This window comes from Clupea harengus, chromosome 17, assembly GCF_900700415.2.
Source record: "Clupea harengus chromosome 17, Ch_v2.0.2, whole genome shotgun sequence".
NCBI lineage: Eukaryota > Metazoa > Chordata > Actinopteri > Clupeiformes > Clupeidae > Clupea > Clupea harengus.
In genome coordinates this window covers 3682934-3703283 of record NC_045168.1, presented here as the reverse complement: position 1 = coordinate 3703283, position 20350 = coordinate 3682934, and the positions used below count along the sequence as shown (strand labels likewise).

The window sequence follows — 20350 nt, the reverse complement described above, 5'->3', positions numbered from 1 at the left end:
ATTGTGGGCTCGGCGTAGCACCTGTTCAAGAAGGGCTACGGGGAGTGAATGCTCACCGCTCTAGACCCGCTCAGGTCGGGTTTCTCTGAGAATCAAAGGAGCGATCGCCCGGGTTTTTCTGCGTAATTTCTATGCCCGAGGTACTGTTGCATATCACAGCGAGGGAGCCACACGGGACCGTGCCATGATAACTTATCCAAAAAACAGAAGTTGCGAAGTTTACAGTGTATCAGGCAATGGACACGGTCTCACTGGAAATACACCTGCACAGGTAAGGAAGGCTGTTGCATTACATCTCTTAAAGAGATCTCAAACGAAAAGTGAGCTGAAGACGATGCATTTTCACGTAAACCAGAGGATTGTTGAACAGACAGTTACTGTGAAACATCTTAAGTTGAGAAAAAGTTCATTTGCATAGCATGGAAGTTTCCCCCCCGTTTTTATTGCTTTGAGCATCATCTCATCCTGGCTGCTCTTGAGAGCCTCGGTCGGCTAATTCTTCTTAATTGCCAATGCGGCTCGCCACTGTATGAATGTAGGTCTTGGTATTTGGTTCTCGCCTCCATGAATGCCCTTGTCAAAGTGCGGCTCTCGATTGAGTAGTGCCACCGCTGCGAAGGACCGTGGGAAAAGAGACCCTCCTGTAAGTCTTTGTGTTTCTCTGCGGGGGAAATCCTGCAGGGATGCGAGGCTTCTCTCGCCATAGTTTCCAATGAAAAAGCAATATGAGGTGACCAATTGTGACTACTGCAGGCCCGGAATTAATTATTATGTAATTGCGTGTTACAGAGTATTAGTGAAGAAATAGCCTACGCGTTTATAAACCTTTTGTAGGTCATGACAAAACTGTAAAATTGTGTTAAATGAAACAGCAGGGAATCCGCTTAGTGATATGTTAATATGGAGGATATCGGTATGAATGAGGCCGTGTTTTTGACGGTCTGTTTGGCAGGGTGCTAAGATTGAGCCCACCCAGTTGTCTGATGCTGCGACAGTTGCCGCATCGGCCAGGACAGACAGCAAAGTCCCCGGGGTCGCGGCGGAGTCTACCTGTGGGGGGTGCAGGAGGTGGGCTCTGGTGGCTGCGTCTCTTGTCCCTCTCAGCGCGGCCATCACACTGATTCTCTACTTCTGTGCATGTGAGTTTGTCCTGTTTCCCTGGGGAGTAGAACATTTAAAGGATGGATTGGATGCATGTTACTGATCTGGTGCTGTGTGTTTTTGTGTTAGTATGTGTGCGTGTAAGAGAGAGAGAGGGAGAGTGTATGTGTGTGTGTTTAAGTGAAACATTCCTGTGAAGTGTATGTTTTATCTTGATGATTAACATTTTTGTCTGTGTCTATGTGTGCAGGTGTGTGTCTGTGTGTGTGTGTGTGTGTGTGTGTGTGTGTGTGTGTGTGTGTGTGTGTGTGTGTGTGTGTGTGCATCTAGTGCATCCTCCACTCCTCCACTCTTACACTAAACATCTGCATTTAAGTTCTACTACTGAACAGCTTACTTGTATAGTCTGTGCCTTGGTGATAATGTTTCTCGTGGGTTTGGGTGTGTGTGTTTGGGTGGGTGTGTGGGTGTGTGTGTGTGTATACAGTGTGTATTTCTGCTCTGTTGCTTGCGCTTATACCACCTATATGTGCACTTGATGCCACAGCTCTCAGCTCTAACACACCACTTGTGTCCCTCCTCAATGGCTTTCTTTATGTCCCTGTGGTGTGTATGCCACTTTGGTCACATGCCTGGCACCTTGCCCTCGGCAGCGCCGCGTCCCTCTGTGTTCTACCTGGGAGGCACCGTGGAGTTCCCCAACCTCACTTTCTCACCGGAGCTGGCCGAGCCATCCTCCCCAGAGTTCCGTGCCCAGTCTCAGGCTCTGAGCTATTACGTAAGTGAATTACCGTAAGCGCATCTCGCTCACTGTGTGAGTGTGAGATGTATGGTACAGAGACTCCTGCTGATTCCCATCTCTCTTTCTCTTTCAGTCTTGCATTCTTTACCTTTCTCTCTGTTTTCTGTTTTCTCTTTCTCACTGTCTTTCTCTCTCTCCTTCCCTCCCTCGCTCTATTTCCCTCTTCCTCTATGACCCTCTCTCTCTCCTCTCTTTCCCTCTCTCTCGCTCCCTCTCTCTCTCTTGCTCCCTCTCTCTCCCTCTCTCTCCCTCTCTCTCTCTCTCTCTCTCTTTCTCGAGGGTCTCCCTGGAATGCCGCAGGTCTCTTGTGGCCACTCTAGAGCTCCACTACCCTCTGACACATTAGACGCTTGTGGGGGCATAAGGGTGGCTACCAAAATCATGGGGGCCCCTGCTCTGTGTTCTGTTGCCCCCATCCCCCCCCCCCCCCCCAATCCCGCCCCAACCCTCTCCCCACCTCCCCAGACACACAAACTCCTGCCCCTCTTCATTGTTGCCATTTTGAAATGTAAAGCAGGTTCTAACCATCTAACCACAGGCCCTCGCGTTCACTGCAATCACTGTCAGACAGGGGCCCCTCTCGGGCCCCTCCTGGATGTAAAGCGGGCCTGTAACCGGAGCCCCCCGCGCTTCTCTGAGGCTCTGCACTGAGCGCCACGGGGCCCCGGGGGACCGGCGCTTTTCAGGGCCGAGGACAAGACCGGCGTTTGTGAGTGGAGCGAGGGAGCGAGGCGATGCGAGCTGGTGTCCGGGTGGACAGAGGGAGGCAGAGAGAGAAAAAGAGAGGGAGGGAGAGAGAGAGAGAGTGAGAGTGAGAGGAAGAGCAGCTCCTCAATAAAAACATTGTCTGCTGGGGGACCCTCAGGAGGGAGACACAGTCAGACACTCAGTGGAGGATCCCCAGTACTGCAGCACTCGGCAGGAGAGTAGGTCAGAGAGAGAGGGAGAGAAATAGAAAGCGACAGGGGCAGGGGGGGGGGGCGAAGAGGGCGGGAGGGAGAGAAAGAGAGAGTGACAGAGAGGGAGAGCGAGCAGAAGAGAGAGAGGGAGAGAAAGAGAGAGTGACAGAGAGGGAGAGCGAGCAGAAGAGAGAGGGAGGGAGAGGGTCAGTGAGAAAGATAGGGGGAAATGAGAGAGAGCAGATAAGAGGGCACTTTAAAACAGAGACTTCATTCAGCGAACCTTTGCGTTATACTGTATAACACATACCAAAAACTACCACATCATCCTCAAACCAACTCCCTAGCCGAGAGAGAGTGAGAGAGGAATGGGTAGAAGAAAGAAACAGGAAAGACTGAGTCATACAGAGTATCTTAAATAAAATAAAATATATAACTAAAAGAAACGAATTAGTGAGTCATTATATACAAAAGTTTACCACACCATCCTCAACCCAACTCCTAAGCCGAGAGAGAGAGAGAGAGAGAGAGAGATAGAGAGAGAGAGAGAGAGAGAGAGAGAGAGAGAGAGATAGAATAGTCCTGAAGAGTGTGAGAAGAGACAGAGTGGTAGAGACAGACATGGATAAATGAAAAGAGGACTTCAACAGAGCCAGGACATGCCACATATCTGCCTAAGGGACAAATGCTTATGATAAAAAGGACATCTATATCTCTATCTGTGTCTGTGGGATGGGGCCGTGGGCTCAGGCACTCAGGATGAGTCAGGATCAGGATTAAATAGTCATTTGCTTTATCATCAGTTGGGCAATGTCATACAGAAACAGAGAGTGATGGAACGAAGGATTGAGAAAGGGTGAAAAGAAAAAGGAAGAGAGAGAGAAAAAGGGGAAAAGAGTCAGTGCTGATAAGTGTGTAGATCGGCCACGGGTCTGACATTTAGGTCATAACTGGGAGTTGTAGTTCTTTTTAGATAAACTGCACTAGGCAGGCATGTTTTAGAGAGACCTATGCTATGGCATGGGAAACAGCTTATCGCCTCTTAAGGCTTGTCGGAGGAAATTGTCCCAACTGTCAAATTCAATAGAACCATAATTACACATTAATAACCTCCTGAGTAAATTATGTTCAGTCTGTAACAACAATGGCAGCAAAAGTTGGCCGGCATGTGTCCACAACATGCTCGTTCCTGCTTATTAAGGTGGCCTGAACTCAGTACCCACCACCCCCCCCCCCCCCCACACACACACACACACACACACCCACACCCCACCCCCCACCCTCTTCCCCACGACAAGCACATAGACATTTCAATATGACATTGAGGTCAAGACAATGGAGCTGTTGTTGCCCCGGCAGTTCTCGTCTGCCCAGGCCAATTACACAAGAACAGGGTTTTTGTGCCAGACAGCGGGTCCAGCGTGGTACAGTGATAGCGAGGTACAGTCGCATCTAGCGCAGTAGTTGATGTCAACCCAACTTAGCAGAGGGGGCGTCCGCTGACCATGTCACGCCAAGCAAACTTTCCACACCAGGCTAACTAAACTGAGACAGTCGAGAAAGTATGTACTATGTACATTGTACGTGCTTGCCTTTTCTTTGGGATTAAGATATTAACCTGTTTTTTTTTTTTAGCTTTTTTTATTTATATATATATATTTTTTTAAACTGTACTTTTGTTGGATTGTGTTGCATTTGGAGGATTTTGAAAAGTGTTTCTTGTCAGTTTTCAGAACTATATGACTCAACCCAATGGATGTCCTACTACAAGCGCTCAGGAATAATTGCCTTCAGGTGAGGAAATTAACTCAAATGGACTTTAATAATGTTGTTCCAGTACATTAACAGTTTAGTTTTATACTTCACCCTTTGCCTTGGTCTTTCTGAAATGCTTTTGAAATTATGCTAAAAGTGTAATGTTACTGAGGTGCGGCCATTGTGAAACTGCTTCTTGGAAGAAGGGCGCCACAGACAGTGAGGGTTTATTGTTTGGACAGTCTTCTCACCATTACTTTGACCTTTTAAACAAGTGTGTCAAGGACGTATTCATTGGAAAAAGTATTTCACTACGCCCAGCAGAACGGCGTGATTAATGTTTAGTCATGTCTTTCTGTTAAAGTATATGTGTGTATTTGTGCGTGTGTGTGTGTGTGTGTGTGTGTGTACGGGTCTACTGACAGTGAAGGATCAGATGGGCTCAACGTGTTCTACGTGAGCAAGTTCTCCGCCCCAGCAACTGTTGCCTTGGAGATACAGAATTCCAAGCCGGACAGGTTGCAGAGACGACTACCCTTCACCAACAAGTTCTTGTACAACAAGAATGAGGAGCGGTACTACCTGAACAAGGAAGAGGACACACTCTCACTGCTGGGTCAGCTGTCCACTCTCTGTCCTCCACACATGCTGCAGTCATACTTTATTTGGATGGTCCCCTATAGACTATCTACTGATGCTCAGATTATGAACACACTTTATTTGGATGGTCCCCTATAGACTATCTACCGATGCTCAGATTATAAACACACTTTATTTATTTGTCCCTTATAGACTATCTACAGATGCTCAGATTATAAACACACCATCTGTCAAAACTCTGTTAACTACAACTTTTGGTTAAGGTTAGGGCTAGGGGTTGGGTTTGGTTAGGGTGATGTTCAGTGAACTATTTCAAAAGACTAAACTTGAATTTCAACAAACCATCTGTAAAGTCTCTGTAGGCGAACTGTGCAAATAAAGAGTTACCCCTCACTCCACTGAGGGTTCCACTGTTGTCCTTTCCAACCCCCTGGGACTACTTCCCCCACAGTAATACACCATGATCCTGATCAGTGATCCAACGTGATCATGACTTCCTTGTTGTTTTATATTGCATTAGTCATTTAGCGAGTCATTTATCCATAAATCCTTTAGCAGAATCTTTGGTGCCTTAAAACGTACAGTACAGAAGAAGTACTAATTTTAGTTGTGTTTCCCAGAGCTGTTGAGCATGTTAAACTGAGTGATTCAGCTGTTACTTGTGAAATAACTTGTGAAGGGAACTTTCTGTATGTATGCGTGTGTGTGTGTGTGTGTGTGTGTGTGTGTGTGTGTGTGTGTGTGTGTGTGTGTGTGTGTGCACGTGCATGCGTGTGCGTGTGTGTATAGGTCTGGATGATGACGATGATGATGATGATGACTCTGATGACAAGGCAGAAAAAATCAAGAATCCGAATTCTCTGCAGAGTGGAAAGTGGCAGATGGGTCACCAAGGTCAGAAAAGGCCAACTGGAACATGGAACTTAAAAAGGACTTTTCCCTCTTTTCTCTGTCTTTTAATTTCACAGTCATTCATACATTCATTCATTCATTGATCCATTCATCCATCCATTCATTCATTTATTCATCTATTTATTCATCTATTCATTAATTCATTCATTCATTCATTCATTCATCTATTCATTCATTCTTTTTTCTACTTTCCCTTTTTTTATGTATTTTTTCTTGTATTTGTTCTCTTTTTTATTCTTTTCTTTCCCTTTTCTTCCCCTTATTCTTGTTATTTCCCCCATTCTTTCTCACCCTTGTTTCGCTCAAGCTCAATTCTCCTTCACCTTGTCTCCGCAGCGATGTCCTTTGACCTGTACGCTAAGTATGGCAACAACCGCACCCTGAGTCTGGTGAGCCCCAAGAAGCCGTACTACCAGTGGAGGCTGCGGGTCCCCTCAGGTCACGTGGTGCGACTGGTGGTCCTGACCCTGCAGGGGGCCACCCCCGGCAGCTGCTCCGCACACAAGCTCTCCGCCTTCGACTTCCTGCTCCCGCTACAGAACAAAATGATCGCCAGGTAGACATGAGAGAATATAACACACATTATCGCCCGGTAGACATGAGAGAATATAACACACATCATCGCCCGGTAGACATGAGAGGGTGTTGAGAAAGAGAGAGAAAGGACACACACCCAAAAGATAGAGATGCTAGAATATGAAAATGTGTAAAGAGAGAATGGCTGCACACACAGATCCTCGCCAGGTAGAGTACAACACAAATTATTGCCAGGTAGACACGAGCAGGTATGACACAGGTCAGTGTCAGGTACACACGAGCGGGTATAACTCAGTGTCAGTGTCAGGAAGACACAAAGGGTTTAATACAGGGGTATTTTTTATGATGTAGCAAGAGTGGCTAAAATAGCACAGAGGTTGGAAGCATTGATCGGGGGATTCCATAGCTGATTTCATGGCTCCCAGCCTGTGTTGTAAAGCCAGGGCCCCTTAAACCCCCTGCTAACCCTGGCTGCATGAAATAGGGTCCTGCATGTCATGGGCACCAGGTGTATTTTTGATAAACCACTTCCTCTTGCGTACTATTCTTTAAGTAATTGCAATACGCAAACTGCATTCTAGCATTGAGGACTCCATGCCTGCACATGGATGATGGGCACAGTGAGTGATCTCTTTGCATGAAAAAGCTAATAATGTGCTATTTAATTCAATATCAATGTTATGTATTTATACAACCTCATATATATAAGTGATCTACACAGTCCAAGGCCATGCCTGTGACATTTGAGCGTTATCCCTGTTAAATGGACAGTCTCTGCAGGTTCTCCACATCTCTCAAACGCGGCTGTGTGCGTTGCGTTTATGGGATGTCATGTAACATGTTGTGTTGTGTTGCGTTGCAGGTGGTGTGGTCTGCCAGTGTCCAGTTCCTCCCCGGTGATGAAGCTGACCTCGTCTGGAAATGTCATGCTGGTCACTTTCTCTTTCAGTCGACAACGACATGGAGCCATCTTCAAAGCCTATTTCCAGGCCATACCTAAAGAAGGTGTGTGTGTGTATGTGTGTATGTGTCCATGATGGAGATAATTACCAAACTGTTAATTACTTCAGAATATATGAATCAAGTGCTTGTATTAATAATTACCTTTTATGCTTTTCATATCAGTGACATGGCTTTTCTGTGTTTCTGTGTATATGTGTAACTTTGATTAACTGGCGCCACTTATTGTTTTCTCGACCCTGAGAAGATACTAGAAGCTCAGTCGAGAACTAGATGATTAAACATTTATGGCGTCAGCATTAGATAAATCTTAAGTATATAACCCTTGTGGTTTGTGAGTATCAGGGCTTCACTTTTCATCCTTGTGTTGTGAGTGAGCCCAATTGCAATTGTTATTGAATAAATATACTGATCTACAACTTCGGAGTCCAGAACTAACTTAAGGGTGAATTTTCACCTAACAGTCCATCTGGACAGCTGTAGTAGTGTGAAATCATGATAGGGAGATAATCAGTTTAACTTATAATCATAAAGAGAATCATATTCAGTCAGACTCAAGCAGACGTATATAAATCTTAATCCCTATCAATGACCACAGATGCAGTCTGATCGTTTATGAGCTGTATGAGCCGAATCATTAGCTCAGGTAAGGTGAATAGCCTTCATACATATACGGTATGAACACTTGTATATTGGAAGAGAGTGTTCCAGTTCTGATCAATGAGCAAGAAATTCAAATCAAATTTAGAAGTTCGGATTTATTTTTCAGCGGCTTCAAGTTATTGACAGCGTATCTTTAACCCTTTTTTCCTTAGAAATGCTATCCTCCTACTAATATCTGTTTTTTTTCTCATCAGTCATCTCTTCTTTTGTTTTACAGACCCAGCTTTTGTGTCCTATGTAATCTGTCACCTGTGTTTGTTTGTGCTCGTGTCTAGAATGTGGAGGCTTCATCTCATCATGGAACGGCTCGCTGACCTCGCCCTATTTCCCAGCCAACTACGCACCAAACATGGACTGCAGCTGGAAACTGAGGGTGAGGACGAGAGGAAGACAAAGACGACATTCCCTCTCAATTCCTCAGATATTAGAAAATGCTCACATCTTACCATTTCAGATTTGACAGAGTTTTTTTTACAATGAAACACTCGAGAGAAACTGGCAATCCTATAGCCATATGACCACATAGCACTGTAGGGGAACTGAAAACCATATAGCTGTATGACCATATAGCATTGTAGTGGAACAGGAAACTGAGGGTGAGGATAGGTGAGAACAGAGGTCAAGGCTTACTGTCCTTCAGAGGGCCAAGCCCACTGCCTCCCTCAGATATTCACTCATCCCAGGGTCCTCAATCCTCTGAGAGCTCACAGAGCCCTGAGTCACGAGTCCTCTGGTTCTCTACATTGTAAATCATCTGTCCATAAATTTACCCAGCCTTGCTAGGTTCATGCTAGTCTTGATATTAATACTGGATTACTCTCCTGAACTACTCATCTCCATAGTATAAACCCATCTGAAAAGGAGATAGTGATGCAGAATCTGGATTTGGCCATTCTACTGATTCAGATTAATAAGAAGGGCGTTGTAATTACGTGGTGACTTTACTATTTCAGTATGGCTGAAGTAGAGAGAGGTGGGACACAGGAAGTACAGGAGTGTCCTGAAGAAGGACTATGAACCTTTCACAATAGGGCGTGGTGGAGCAGTGGTTAGGGTCGTCGCCCTCTAAGCGGACGACCTGGGTTTGATTCTCGATCACTGCAAGGTGTCGCTTTGGATGAAAGCGTCTGCTAAATACCTGACCTTTATCTTTGAAATAATTAATTTGCACCTCATCAGCCTAATTCTGTGTGTGTGTGTGTGTGTGTGTGTGTGTGTGTGTGCGAGTATCAATATGCATGGTACAGTCAGCCATTTAAAAACAGCACAAAGCCCATCCCTTGATAATGACCTGGAGGCAGTGTGAGGGCCTTGTCCCAGGCCGTGTCTCTACATTCCTTTCTTTTTCAACGCTGAGGCTAAATCTTGTTTTTCGCCCGTCTTGCTTCTTTGTCAGACGCCGTTCCCTGGTTACCTGCTCTCCATAACCATTGTGATGCTGGACATTCAGGATTCGCCATCCTCCAGGGCCTGTGAAAAAGACTGGCTGGAAATCAATGGGGTCCGGTGAGTTCGATTTTTATCTCTGCCGCTCCACTCTGGCATTGGTGTCATCCACATCCACATTGCATAGCAGTCATCTGCATGAGTTTGTGGTGTGCAGGAATGTTCTCAATGATTGAGTGAATTATCCTTAATAGGTAAATGATTCGTTTTTGTGTGTGTGTGTTTGAGTGTATGCACTTCCACAGGTTTGTGTCTGAATGTGTGCTCTTATGGAAATGTGTCTGCTTATGTGTCCACTTCTGCCCGTCAATTGTGTGGGTATATGTTTGTGTGTGTACGTGTGCTTGTGTGTGTGTGTGTGTGTGTGTGTGTGTGTGTGTGTGTGTGTGTGTGTGTGTGTGTCGGTGTGCTATGTTTTCACCTCTCAGGCTGTGCAACCCTATCGTGGACAGCAGCAGGAAGAGGATCTACTCATCCCCGGTGTTGCTGCACTTTCGCTCGGACGAGTCCCTGACTCACAGGGGCTTTCAGCTGCTGTTCCGCGCCTTCTCCCCGGAGACCAGTGAGTGCTCATCTGACAGCCGTCAGTGCTAGCGCCGCCCCGCCTTTCACCACCACCGGGGGGACCCACCACGGGGCTTCATTTACACAGTCAGGGCCAGCTTTTTAAAGGTTCCTGGGTCATGTCATTGTGAACTGTCTGGCTGCCGGTCTCAAGGCCAGCACCTTTGCGGAAGTGTCCCATATAGTGGAGGATACTGGGTCAGATCTTACAGAGGGGCCCCTCCTTTTGAGACAGGTTCTGCTCATCATTTCGTCCTGTTCAAGGGAGCTTTTCCTTGCCTTTGCTGCCTCGTGCTTGCTCTCTAGGGTTCAGGCCCCGATCGATTCCTAAGAAAATGTACGCAATCCCAGCTGGCCCTGAGTCTGGTAAATGTGCTTGTTTATCAGGATCCAGACTGTGAATGAGAACTGGTGTTGTGGCTCGACCAAAAGGCAAAGATGCTAACAGCATCACCAGGTTGAATGGCTTGCTTTCCAGGGACACACACTGAGAAAATGTGTGAGTCACCTTGGATAAAATCATCTATCTGTCATATAGTTGTTTATCTGCAGTGTGTGCCGTTGCCTGGTTTTGGAGGGAGGATGATTCATACAATCAAGTTGCTCAATAAATAGTGACTCTGCTTGAGTGTGTTGAGCAAGAGTGTGCAGATTAATTAAGTTTACCAAGACAGGGTCCTTTAATAAAATATTGCGTTTCAGCAAAGCACAGAAAGACGAACACGCGGAAACCTTCGCCCACTCTCAGTTTCGTCGTTGGTCTGGAAAAGTGGTTCCTTACAGTAAGATCACGGAGGTGGGTCAGTGGGTGAGTGCGGTATTAAGTCGTTCAGATCTTTGATATTAATGGGCATATGTGTGTATTTGTGTGTGTGTTTCTCTCAGCCTGTCCTAGACAGTTTCGCTGTGGTGATGGCCTGTGTATCCCCCTGAGGAAAGTGTGTAATGGGGAGAAGGACTGCACAGACGGGCGGGATGAGACAAAGTGTTGTGAGTACCTGTGAGAACACACACTCCATCTTTCAACATCACCCAGGTAGCAGTAGACTTTGGACCAGATGTAGGCCTTATCCATGTGGGCCAGAACCGTGCCAGTCAGGTCCTGTCCACACTTACCTGGGCAAATTTCTGTTTAAGCCCTTCTGTCCATGCAAAAAACAGTTTTTTTCCGCCACGGAAAGCATAACTTTTCGAAAAAACGCTCTCTAACTATCTAAGGGGCTTACGTTTAAAAGTGCCGGGTTTGTGGTGTAGTGTGTCATGCTTCCATACTTTACAAATAGCCATGGTTACAGAAGGGAAAGCCATTGTAAGAAAAAGAAAAAGGAAAAAATTGACCCTTAGCCAAGGATAGAAGTAGATCAATATCATTATGTGGGTGCAAGAGGAATGGGCATGTGAGTTGGAAAAACACAGAAAAACAGTGTGAAAAATATATGATATTTCTGATATATTTATGGTAGTTCTCTCCTTCTTCTTCTTATCGCTGCAGCCAACTGCAGGCCAGGGGAGGTGTACTGTGGGAATGGGCAGTGCAAACCTCACGGCAGTCAGTGTGGCTCACAGGCAGGCTGTGGAGAAAGCAGCGAGGAGAACAACAACTGTGGTAAGCACGCTACCTGAGCTACTACCTGAGTTACCACATGAGTCACTACCTGAGTTACCACATGAGTCACTACCTGAGTTACCACATGAGTTACTACCTGAGTCACTACCTGAGTCACTACCTGAGCTACTACCTGAGTTACCACATGAGTTATCAGGGCTACTACCTGAGTTACCACATGAGTCACTACCTGAGTTATCAGGGCTACTACCTGAGCTACCTGAGTTACTACCTGAGTTACCACATGAGTCACTACCTGAGCTACTACCTGAGTTACCACCTGAGTTATCAGGGCTACTACCTGAGTTACCACCTGAGTTACCACCTGTTACTACATGAGTTACTACCTGAGTTACCACCTGAGTTACTACCTGAGTTACCACCTGAGTTACCACATGAGTTACCACCTGAGTTACTACCTGAGTTACCACCTGAGTTATCAGGGTTACTACCTGAGTTACCACCTGAGTTATCAGGGTTACTACCTGAGCTACCTGAGTTACTACCTGATCTACTACCTGAGCTCTTACATTTATTACATGTATTCATTTACCAGCTGCTTTTATCCAAAACCGCTTACAGCACTAATATACATTTTCACCAGTAGCCTTTGCGTGCTCCCTGTTCCATATTCTGTTTGCATTAGTATTCAACTTCTCTATATTAGTACTTGGTAGAGAACCCCTCAGCATTTCAATCACCTTGCCTCTTTAGTCTTTATTTACTTCACAACCTGGCTGAGGACCTTTAGACAGTGATTTTATATCCAGAAGAAGATCTCTACTTTAACCACTCATAGGAGATACCTAATAAGGATCAGTTATGGTTAAATAAGTGACACCTCTGTATCATTTGGGAAGAATGTGTCACTGCCTTAATCTGGAACTCAAAAGCACAGGGTGTAGAATACTTATGTAAGTTTGAAATGTATTTATGTTTAATGTTAGCCGACAAACAACTTAAGTTGCCTTTGGAAATATATTAGATCATAGAGCATAGATGTTTGCAATAAAAATACTGAGTGGGAAAATGTATTTAAGTTTCTTTGATAATTGTGAAAATGATGAGGCCTTTCAGGGGGGTTGAATACTTGTCTAAGTGACTGTATATATATATATGCTAATGCTAATACATACTGTACTGTAAGTTGCTTTGGATAACAGTGTCTTCCAAATGACTAAATGTATGTTAAAATGTATGTCACTTAACAAAATCTTAAAATCCCTTTATATGAATTGTGATTTGGTATTTCCCCATCATACCATCACCACAAAGAAAATAATTTCCTCAGTTGCCCCTTGCCTGAACACGGATCATGTACCCGCTCTCACCTGTTGTACACAAATAGGTGAATGGTACTTTCCCCGCCATCTCCTGTGCTCAAGTGTTCTTCACCTTCTTTAATAGCAGGGAGGTTTTCTCAGGAGAGAGCTGAGCTATAATAACAGTGTTGTAAACGCGGACACTGAGCTGTAATAACAGGGTTGTATACATAGACACTGAGCTGACTATAACAGGGTTGTATATGTGGCTTTTATTGCATGTTTGTGTGTGTGTTTCCCTGTCAAAGAAAAAAAAGACTCAAGGAAGGCATTGCTATTTTTATTCATCTTTTAGCAGGGAAGTGCTACCACATGTGTCCCAATAAGGTGTGTATCACAAAGGCCTCAGTCTGTGACGGGGTGATAGACTGCAAGGACAGGAGCGATGAGCTCAACTGCACCAGATCATGTGAGTGCCTCAGACAAACACACATTCCCACACGCATTTACACACACACACAGACATACACACCCACACACAGAGACATACACACACACATATACACACACACCCACACACAGGCCACACACCACACCACATACTCATACACGCACCACACACACATACACACACCCACACACAGACATACACACACCCACACAGACATACACAACCCCCCCCCCCACACAAACAGTCAGACACAGACATACACACACACACACACACACACACCTACACACACAGACATACACACACCCACACAGATATACACATACCCACACGCAGACATACACACACCACCCACCCACACACACATACCTACACCCACACAGACAAGCGCTCTAAATACACCCACAAATGCTCAACATATGCTCCCAGTCTCTCTCCAACACTCATCAACACACATTCACACATGCACACATACACACATGCACACATACACACATGCACACATGCACACATGCACACATGCACACATGCACACATGCACATAGACAGACAGAAAGACAGACAGACACACGCACCTTAAAGTCCTCAATAAACTATTTCTCCTGTTTCCCAGTCCATAAAGGCTGCTCCCCTTCATCCTTCAAGTGTTCCAATGGGAAGTGTGTGAATAAGATGAACCCAGAGTGTGACGGGGTCAAAGACTGCAAAGACGGCTCTGACGAGATGCGCTGTGGTGAGTCCACCAGACTCATCACCTTCATAACCAGACTCATCACCTTCATAACCAGACTCATCACCTTCATAACCAGACTCAACACCTTCATAACCAGACTCATCACCTTCATAACCAGACTCAACACCTTCATAACCAGACTCAACACCTTTATAACCAGACTCAACACCTTTATAACCAGACTCAACACCTTCATAACCAGACTCAACACCTTCATAACCAGACTCAGCGCCTTCATAACCAGACTCAACACCTTTATAACCAGACTCAGCTCCTTCATAACCAGACTGAACACCTTTATAACCAGACTCAACACCTTCATAACCAGACTGAACACCTTCATAACCTCTATGTCCTCAGTAGCTTAGATAATTCAATGTTTGGATGGGGTGACCATGTTCTCTATAGATCAAAAAGTGCTGACACTCCGATATTTCCATTTCAAATAAACGCATATATATTTTTTGCCTTTGAAAAGCATATCTTGAAATACCCGAAAACATGCACTGAATAGTCATTTTAAATAGGGCACAAAGTCTTGAGTTCAATATACTTTTAAGTACGCCTATCTATATAACGTGGTTTATACAGTCACTGTGTCAGAAATCACTTTGGATAAACATGTCAGTTGAATGGCTGCCAGGGAATGGCCAATGTCTGACACTTGCACACACTTTAAAATCTCAGTTTATCTAAGAAAGGTGGTTTGTGTCATTCTTTTTCTGTCAAAGCCTTCTCCTCTAACTCCTCGCCCCCCCCCCTTTATCTTCATCTTCACTTCCCTCACTCACCTTCTCTCACTTTACTCCCTGTTTTACTCTTCACTCACTCCTCCTCTTTCACTCACTCCTCCTCTTTCACTCCTCCACTCCCCCCCCCACCCCTTGCTTTCACTCCTCCACTCCTCCACTCCTCTCACCCCTCCCTTTCTTTTACTCATCCACTTCTCTTTACTCCACTTCTCACTCCCTTCCTCCTCAGGATGTAAAAGCACATTTTGGTTTGACCCTGTTAATGCTGATGGCTGTTGAAACATTGTTCGTCATCACCATATCCGTTAAGTACATATGCGCGTATTGGCAACCGAACTCTACCCACTGACTTTGCCTCTTTCCTCCCCTCCTAGTCACTCCACACATCTTCGCTGTGGGATGCTGCTGTAGTCTCTCCACCTGATCTACTTGTAGAAACCCTCAGCCTACACCTGCCCACCCCCTCCACACTGTCATGCACTTATTCTACCCCATACTCTGTGCTAGTATTTACATGCAATGTAAAAATTGCCACCATTGACGTTTTCTGTTCCATTACTCTACTTACCCTTATAATAGTAATAGTAACCTCATGAGCACACTGCATACCCATAAGCTGTTTTTGAATACTTGAATGCTCTCTCCCCACCTTATCCTCTATCCTCTACCCCCCTTCTTTTCCTTCTCTACCTGGCCGGCTCTAAGCAGATGGTCCCCCCTTATGTGCCGCGGTTCTGCTTAAGGTCTCTTCCTGATCAGCAGGGAGTTTTTCCTTGCCCCTGTCACCATTGTGCTTGCTCTAAAGGGGTTCAGGCCCTGGGCTCTGCAAAGCACCTTGAGACAATTGTATTGTTTTGGCGCTATTTAAATCAAATTGAATTGAATTGAATTGCTCTTCTCCACTCTACTCCTCTCCCTCCACTCCTCTCTGTCCCACTCATCTCCACTCCTCCCTCCGTCTCCCCTCCCTCTGGCTGCAGTCTGCGGCACGCGTCCCAGGAAGAAGGCGAAGATCGTGGGTGGTGCGGACGCTCAGACAGGCTCGTGGCCGTGGCAGGTGAGCCTGCAGATGGAGCGCTACGGACACGTGTGCGGCGCCTCGCTGGTCTCCAGCCGCTGGCTGCTCTCCGCAGCACACTGCTTCCAGGACTCGGACGCCATCAAGTGAGGAGATGCCTGGTTTGGATTGTTTAAAGCAATGGCTTAAAGCAATAATGTGTAGGATTTAACCCCTTTGCTACCGCTTAAAGCAATACTGTGTAGGAATGAACCATTTTTTTTGTGGTTTATTTTCGTAGGAAAATTGTTTTGGTATCGTCTTTAAATTCATTTTGATGGTATATGGTCATTTGAATGACAGAAAAACACACCTGTGGTTCCGTCTAGCTGCCAAGGGTATTGCACTATGTAGTTCCATGGTCTGGGTTCGACTAAAAATGTTCTGAGCTGTTGTTGGTGATTGCAGGGCTTTAACGTGCTGGTTTAGACCAAAACTCCCTCCTGCTCTTGTCCAGAGGCAGCTTGTTTACTCCTTGGGGTCTCAACTCATCTCTTAAAGCCTCTCCGCTCTACATGCGTGACCTTGTGATTATCTAAATAAACCATACTTTTCTACTTAACAAGTGGAAAACATTTTATACTGCCTTCAATCGGGTGTGCTTGGAGCAAAAACAGAGAGGAGAGTTTCAGTGCAGGGGCCCCATTAGCAGGACTGAGAGACGCTGGTTTACAGTTAGCATGCTGCTAGGGGCCGCTCTATGCATCCATGTTGCTTGTGTGCATGTCTAGTGATGAGTTTGTGTAGGAGTGTTTGAATGTTTGTATGCATGTCTGTCTGTGTGTATGAGCGTGTATGTTTGTTATGATCAAGCATGCATGTCTATAGGCGCTCACTGGTTGTCCACATTCTGACCTGCCTCACCTGGGGGGGTTAACAGGTACTCTGACGCCCGCTCCTGGCGTGCCTACATGGGTATGCGCGTCATGAACACGGCTAGCAACGCCGCTGCCACGCGGCAGGTCCGCCGCATCCTGCAGCACCCGCAATACGACCAGTTCACCTCCGACTACGACATCGCCCTGCTGGAGATCAGCGCCCCCGTCTTCTTCAACGAGTTGGTACAGCCCGTGTGTGTGCCCGCTCCCACCCACGCCTTCTCCTCGGGGACCAGCTGCTTCGTGACAGGCTGGGGGGTGCTCACGGAGGACGGTAAGGACCCTGCAGGGGTTACAAATGTGTACAGACATGCACAGATAGGTCACACTTGATTTGGATGGTCCCCTATAGACTATCTACAAATGCTCAAATTATAAACAAACTATCTGTGCAAACTCTGTTAACTACAACTTATGGTTAAGGTTAGGGCTAGGGGTTGGGTTTGGTTAGGGTGATGTTCAGTGAACAATTCAAAAGACTGAGCTTGAATTTCAACAAACCATCTGTAAAGTCTCTGTAGGCGGACTATCCAAATAAAGTGTGACCCACAGATGTGCTCCTGTGTACCTGTAGCTTAGTTGTGAGAGAGAACCAAATATTATATTTAAAAAACAGTCAAATGAAGGGACGCATGAAAGGTCTACATTGGGGAGGTAGCAAGTGGAAAGGTGTGCACGTCTTGTGTGTCTTATGAGACGATTCAAAGCTCTGTCGGTGAGCGTCACTCCAGAGAGATGATAAACATCAACACGAAGTAATTCTCACTGAGTGCATTCTCCTGAGACCAGCCTGACTGGAAGAGCCTCCTCAGTGTATTGTCCTTTGTGATAAAAGCCAATTCTTTAGATAGATAGATAGATAGATAGATAGACTTTATTAATCCCGAGGGAAATTTAGGTCATCCAGTAGCTTATACACTTATTCACTTATACACCTCACCGACATACATACATAAATCACATATACATAGGGAGAACATATTCACACGGAGTGGGGGTGTTTAGAGATACAAGGATGGGTCTGACCCTATGGTACAGAATGCAATGATTGTGACAGTGTCGACGTTGACCTACTCCACTAACAGTAAATGGAGATAGAAGGTCCTTTTGTATTTTACATGGTGGTTTTTGTAAATTATATTGTCAGTTGTGTGTAAGTGATGTAAGGCTTGTCTCTAGGGATGTGTAGTAACATTTTGGCGACGTTCTCATCAGGTGAGCTGGCTTCGCTTCTGCAAGAGGCCACAGTGAACATCATCAACCGAAACGTTTGCAACAAGCTGTACGACGACGCTGTCACTCCCAGAATGCTTTGTGCTGGCAACATGCAAGGAGGCGTAGATGCATGTCAGGTGACAACTCAAACAACTCAAACAACTTAAACACTGCAATCATTTTAAAACAAAGATGGACACTTCAGCACACTGGTGGAAACCAATGAGTGTGAGAGCTGGTGTACCACAGCAATTTTTTTCATTTTTAAAGACCTAAACACCGCCTTACAGATTTGAACTGAATAATGTTTCAGATTACCACCCTAACAGAACAGTCCCTCTTAACGTGTTTTTGTTTTTTTGGTTTGGATTATGCATGAATGTGTTTGCCTCTGTGCAGGGCTTAGTGAGCACACAAATTGAACAGTCCCCCTTTATAGTGGTTCATTTGTTAATGCATCGGGTGTGTGTGTGTCTGCATGTGCGTGTGCGTCTGCGTCTGCGTGTGCGTGTGCGTGTGTGTGTGTGTGTGTGTGTGTGTGTCTGTCTGTGCAGGGTGATTCGGGCGGCCCACTGGTGTGTCTGGAGAAGGGACGGCGCTGGTTTCTGGCCGGGATTGTGAGCTGGGGAGAGGGCTGCGCTCGGCAGAACCGTCCAGGAGTTTACACGCAGGTCACTAAGTTCACAGACTGGATCCATCAGCAGACCAAAGGCCAGGTGTAGAGCGCGTGTGCCGTTGTGCAATATAACTACACGACGTCAGTGTGACTTGCACGCGCACAGAGGCAACTTACACCTGAAAAGTGATTCATCTTGACACAATACTGGGGTGCTACCACTACAAACCCCTCGACTTCCTGGTGAAGCCACTTCACTCCCTCCTAAAGCCACATGCCAGTCAGTCCTCCCTCTGGAATTGTCCACCGTCCTTCATCCCTGAAGTCAGACAAACTCAGCCACAATGCTGTCATGACCTTCCAAACTCTGTACTTCCACCATCACCTGCCACAGGTTAGCTTACACAAAGATCACTGGGCATTGCTGAAAGTTTGAACACACATTCCAGAAATGTGCTTGACTCTTTGTCACTGTGGAAGAAGTCATCTCTGTGCTACTGGGTATAGGCCTACTGTGTGTGTATGTATATTAATGCATATGTTCATCCCAGTAGTCAGACAGATCTTGTAGTCATATATTACCAGCTATTATTTCAATTAGTGTAGCTTTCAGTTCCCCTACTTTACTGGGATAAATAATCACATTTACACTGAGTTGTTTGTCCCATGATATATTCACTGTTTTTCTATGCCTATCAAACTCTGTATTGCACAAGCTAAAAGAGAAGGTAAAATGCATATTATCATATGGTGTTATGTGGTATCAGTTGTCCTTTTAGTGTAGAACCTACATCAAGTTCATGGTTTCTTTGCTGAATCTCACTACAAAGCCTCAAATCACTGTACTGTATCATGTCACCCCGAGTGATTGAGTGTATCCAGACTTCCGGATACCAACTTTTAGGCGCTGTTTTAACCGAGTGATGAGTACGACCAACATAACATCTTGTCTGCTACCAGAACATGCTCCTACTCGTGGTCATTCAGTGGTACTGCTCTGTTTAAAGTTTTGTCTTATGTACTGTCGAACCACCTGCCCAAAATGTCACAATTAGCTCTGTTCAATTTATTTAAGATCGCTGTTGAAATTAGTGATATATTAAACAGTCTCCGAATACAATTCTTAATTGCTTCATGTTGTTTTGGCCTTTTTTGGTGTACTTTGTAATTAGTAGACCGATTGGGTGTCCTTCCTTTGCCAAAAATATTTTTTTAACGTATTGTTACTGAGAATTATGAAGCATCTATACCTAGTGTTACTTTTCACGGTGGTGTATTCTAACCTCGTCAAAGTTAGGCTACTTGATCACACTAATCACAATCTCGTTGATAGTGCAGCTCAACTGGCTTTGTTAAACCAACCAAAAATGGTCTATTTGAGGGTGTCTTTCGCAGAAACGGGCACGTGGAAAGTAACAGTTTTGGTGAAAGCGGTAGTGGAGTATGACAGTTTTGTCCCCACGAAAGACCTGCTGACCGCCGAAGACGTGAATCAGAGAGCGCAGGGAGCATGTCTATGGCAGGGAGGGTCTGTGCGATGG

General features: G+C 45.5%; 1 protein-coding gene across 1 annotated transcript; it reads left to right on the top strand.

Annotated features, from left to right (window-relative positions):
- Positions 1-2: 2 nt before the first annotated feature.
- Positions 3-19894, top strand: LOC105890119 (suppressor of tumorigenicity 14 protein homolog). Its single transcript, XM_042710256.1, has 19 exons — positions 3-271; positions 953-1139; positions 1755-1879; positions 4529-4596; positions 4983-5173; positions 5947-6051; positions 6406-6625; positions 7469-7611; positions 8505-8602; positions 9626-9735; positions 10104-10237; positions 11125-11229; positions 11732-11845; positions 13463-13576; positions 14172-14291; positions 16024-16207; positions 16981-17252; positions 18194-18330; positions 18748-19894. The coding sequence occupies exons 1-19, from the start codon at positions 185-187 to the stop codon at positions 18913-18915; spliced, it is 2682 nt and encodes an 893-aa protein (XP_042566190.1). The 5' UTR covers positions 3-184; the 3' UTR covers positions 18916-19894.
- Positions 19895-20350: the final 456 nt, after the last annotated feature.

Bases quoted from the DNA above. Each gene is read 5' to 3' on its own strand.
- LOC105890119 (XM_042710256.1), top strand. From the start codon at position 185: ATGATAACTTATCCAAAAAACAGAAGTTGCGAAGTTTACAGTGTATCA. The intron at 272-952 runs GTAAGGAAGGCT...TCTGTTTGGCAG, and splicing joins CTGGAAATACACCTGCACAG to GGTGCTAAGATTGAGCCCAC. The intron at 5,174-5,946 runs GTCAGCTGTCCA...GTGTGTGTATAG, and splicing joins GGACACACTCTCACTGCTGG to GTCTGGATGATGACGATGAT.